Below are 1979 nucleotides of genomic sequence, written 5' to 3'. Positions count from 1 at the left end.
GCGAGGGGGGGGTCTCTGTGGGGCCCAGAGGAGCCTGGGGCTTCTTGAGGAACAGGGAACTTTGGGGGTCTAGCCCAACACTCTTCTTCCCAGTCTCTGCTCCAAAGTTGCCAAACCCTGAGATCCACACCCCACAGGAATTTCCCCTCTCATTTTAGCCTCACATGGGGGCCGCAGGGACAGGCCTGGATGGGAGGTGAGCTTGTGAGTCGGAGCGAGAGCGGAGGGGCTGAAACATGGTCAGCTTTCTGCAGGGGCTGTGATGGGTTTAGGGAAAAGAGTGGGAAAGCTGCCTCCAGGAGTTGGGCTCATTCCTGGGGCTAGGGATGGGGTGGGCACCAATCCCTGGGGATCCCGGGGGCAGCCAGCTCCCAGAACCTGCCTCCTTACCTGCACCCCCCACAACCTGCAGGCCCTTACCTTCCCCGCTCTTGGAGGTGTTGATGTCTGAATCGTCCCGAGTACCATTCTGGGCCTCCAGGTAGGTGGCAGGGACCCAGCCCTGCTCCTCAGAGGTGCTCACGAACCACCATCCTACAGAGGGAACAAGAGAGAATAGTGCCATGAGAACCAGCAGGGTGGCAGAGGCGGTAGGGCCTGGATGAGGAGGAGAAGGCACAGAGCCAGACAGCCCAGGAGCCCGGCAAATGCCTGGCCCACGTCCAGCCTCGAGGAGCCTGACCAACACGCTCCCCGAGAAGAGGGCCCGATGGACTGCGATGCACACTTCCACACGTGTTTGATGAAAAAAATCCAAATATCGTGACAATGGTATGTCCAATGTGTGAAAGTCACCCTGCAGGAAAGGCCAAACCCAGAGACCCTGCAGGGTCTGTGAAGTAGGACCACTGGTGCGGCCCTGAGTTCGGACGCTTTCTCTGTTTCTAAGTATCCAGGGATAAACGCCTCACAGGTACCTTCTAATGGTCACTACTCCCCTTCCCCCATCACGGGTCAGTGGCATTTCCACATCTGTGCTCCTTACAGCTGCCCGTGTGTTGACATTTCAGTCACAGTAACTGGGCACTGCACCCTGGAGTGACCCTTGACGGTCATGGCCAAGTGATAAAAGCTCGTTCATTTTCTTTCTTCATGCATTGGTTCATTCATTCATCATTCAAACCAACGTTGACTGAGCAAAGTACTCTGAGCACCCAGGTCTTGGAAGTCTGCTAAATGCCCTCCTTCCTTCCTAGAAGGTACTCTTCACAGGATGCCTTTGCCCCATTCCATCCTGACCCTCCTCTGCCCCCAAAGCAATCTGGCTCCACTTCTTTCCTACCCAGGACAGAGCTCACCAATTCTAAATCTGCACCACTCCCTGTCAAGAGACCCAGGGCTTCACCTGGGCAGCACCAAGGCCTGGTCACTGCCCACAGCAGCGAGTGGCTGCCCAAGGAGGGGGCACATGGGGCTTCCCGGGCATCCCCAGCTGGGCTTAGCACTGGGAGGTGGAGGAGGCTGCCTGAGGGCTGCTGTGATGAGAATGGAAAGGTTCAGAGGAAAACATTCCCACCACTGCACACGGCTGAGAACCCAGGGTCATCGTAGATCTTCAGCTAGGTCCCCACTGCGCTGAGTGACAGGCCTGGGGTGGCAAATAGCCCATGATCTAGTCCTGAATGCCCACTGTGCCCGCCCTTTGTGAGGAGTTCCACAACTCTCTGCGTGCAGCTCTGCAAAGCCACGGAGGCCTAACGTCTGTATGACACCATAACGATGGTGCACGTCACTACATGCTTGTCTATACCCACAGAATGTACTGCACCAAGTGAACCCTGAGGTAAACCCAATCTGGGTGATTAGGACGCGTCAGTATATGCTCATCAATAGTGACAATGGACCGCTCTGATGGGGATATGGATACTGGGGGTCTATGCATGTGTGTGGACATGTACCTCTGGACCTTCTGCTCAATTTTGCTGTGAACCTAAAACTGCTTTAGAAAAAAAGTCTTTAAAAAACACACACAACACACC

At 55.4% G+C, this 1979-nt stretch overlaps 1 protein-coding gene across 1 annotated transcript in view; it reads right to left on the bottom strand.

The window, feature by feature from the left end:
• SH3PXD2A (SH3 and PX domains 2A) overlaps nt 1-1979 on the bottom strand; it is a gene marked incomplete at its 3' end in the record, with an annotated part of 169961 nt that overhangs the window by 18984 nt on the left and 148998 nt on the right. The window contains exon 9 of the mRNA XM_015559269.1: nt 421-534. Coding sequence (XP_015414755.1) covers nt 421-534 — 114 coding nt within the window. The remainder of the gene's footprint in view (nt 1-420; nt 535-1979) is intronic.

This window comes from Myotis davidii, unplaced genomic scaffold (genome assembly GCF_000327345.1).
Source record: "Myotis davidii unplaced genomic scaffold, ASM32734v1 scaffold332, whole genome shotgun sequence".
In the NCBI taxonomy this organism is placed as follows: domain Eukaryota; kingdom Metazoa; phylum Chordata; class Mammalia; order Chiroptera; family Vespertilionidae; genus Myotis; species Myotis davidii.
This window is presented reverse-complemented; position numbering and strand designations above follow the sequence as displayed.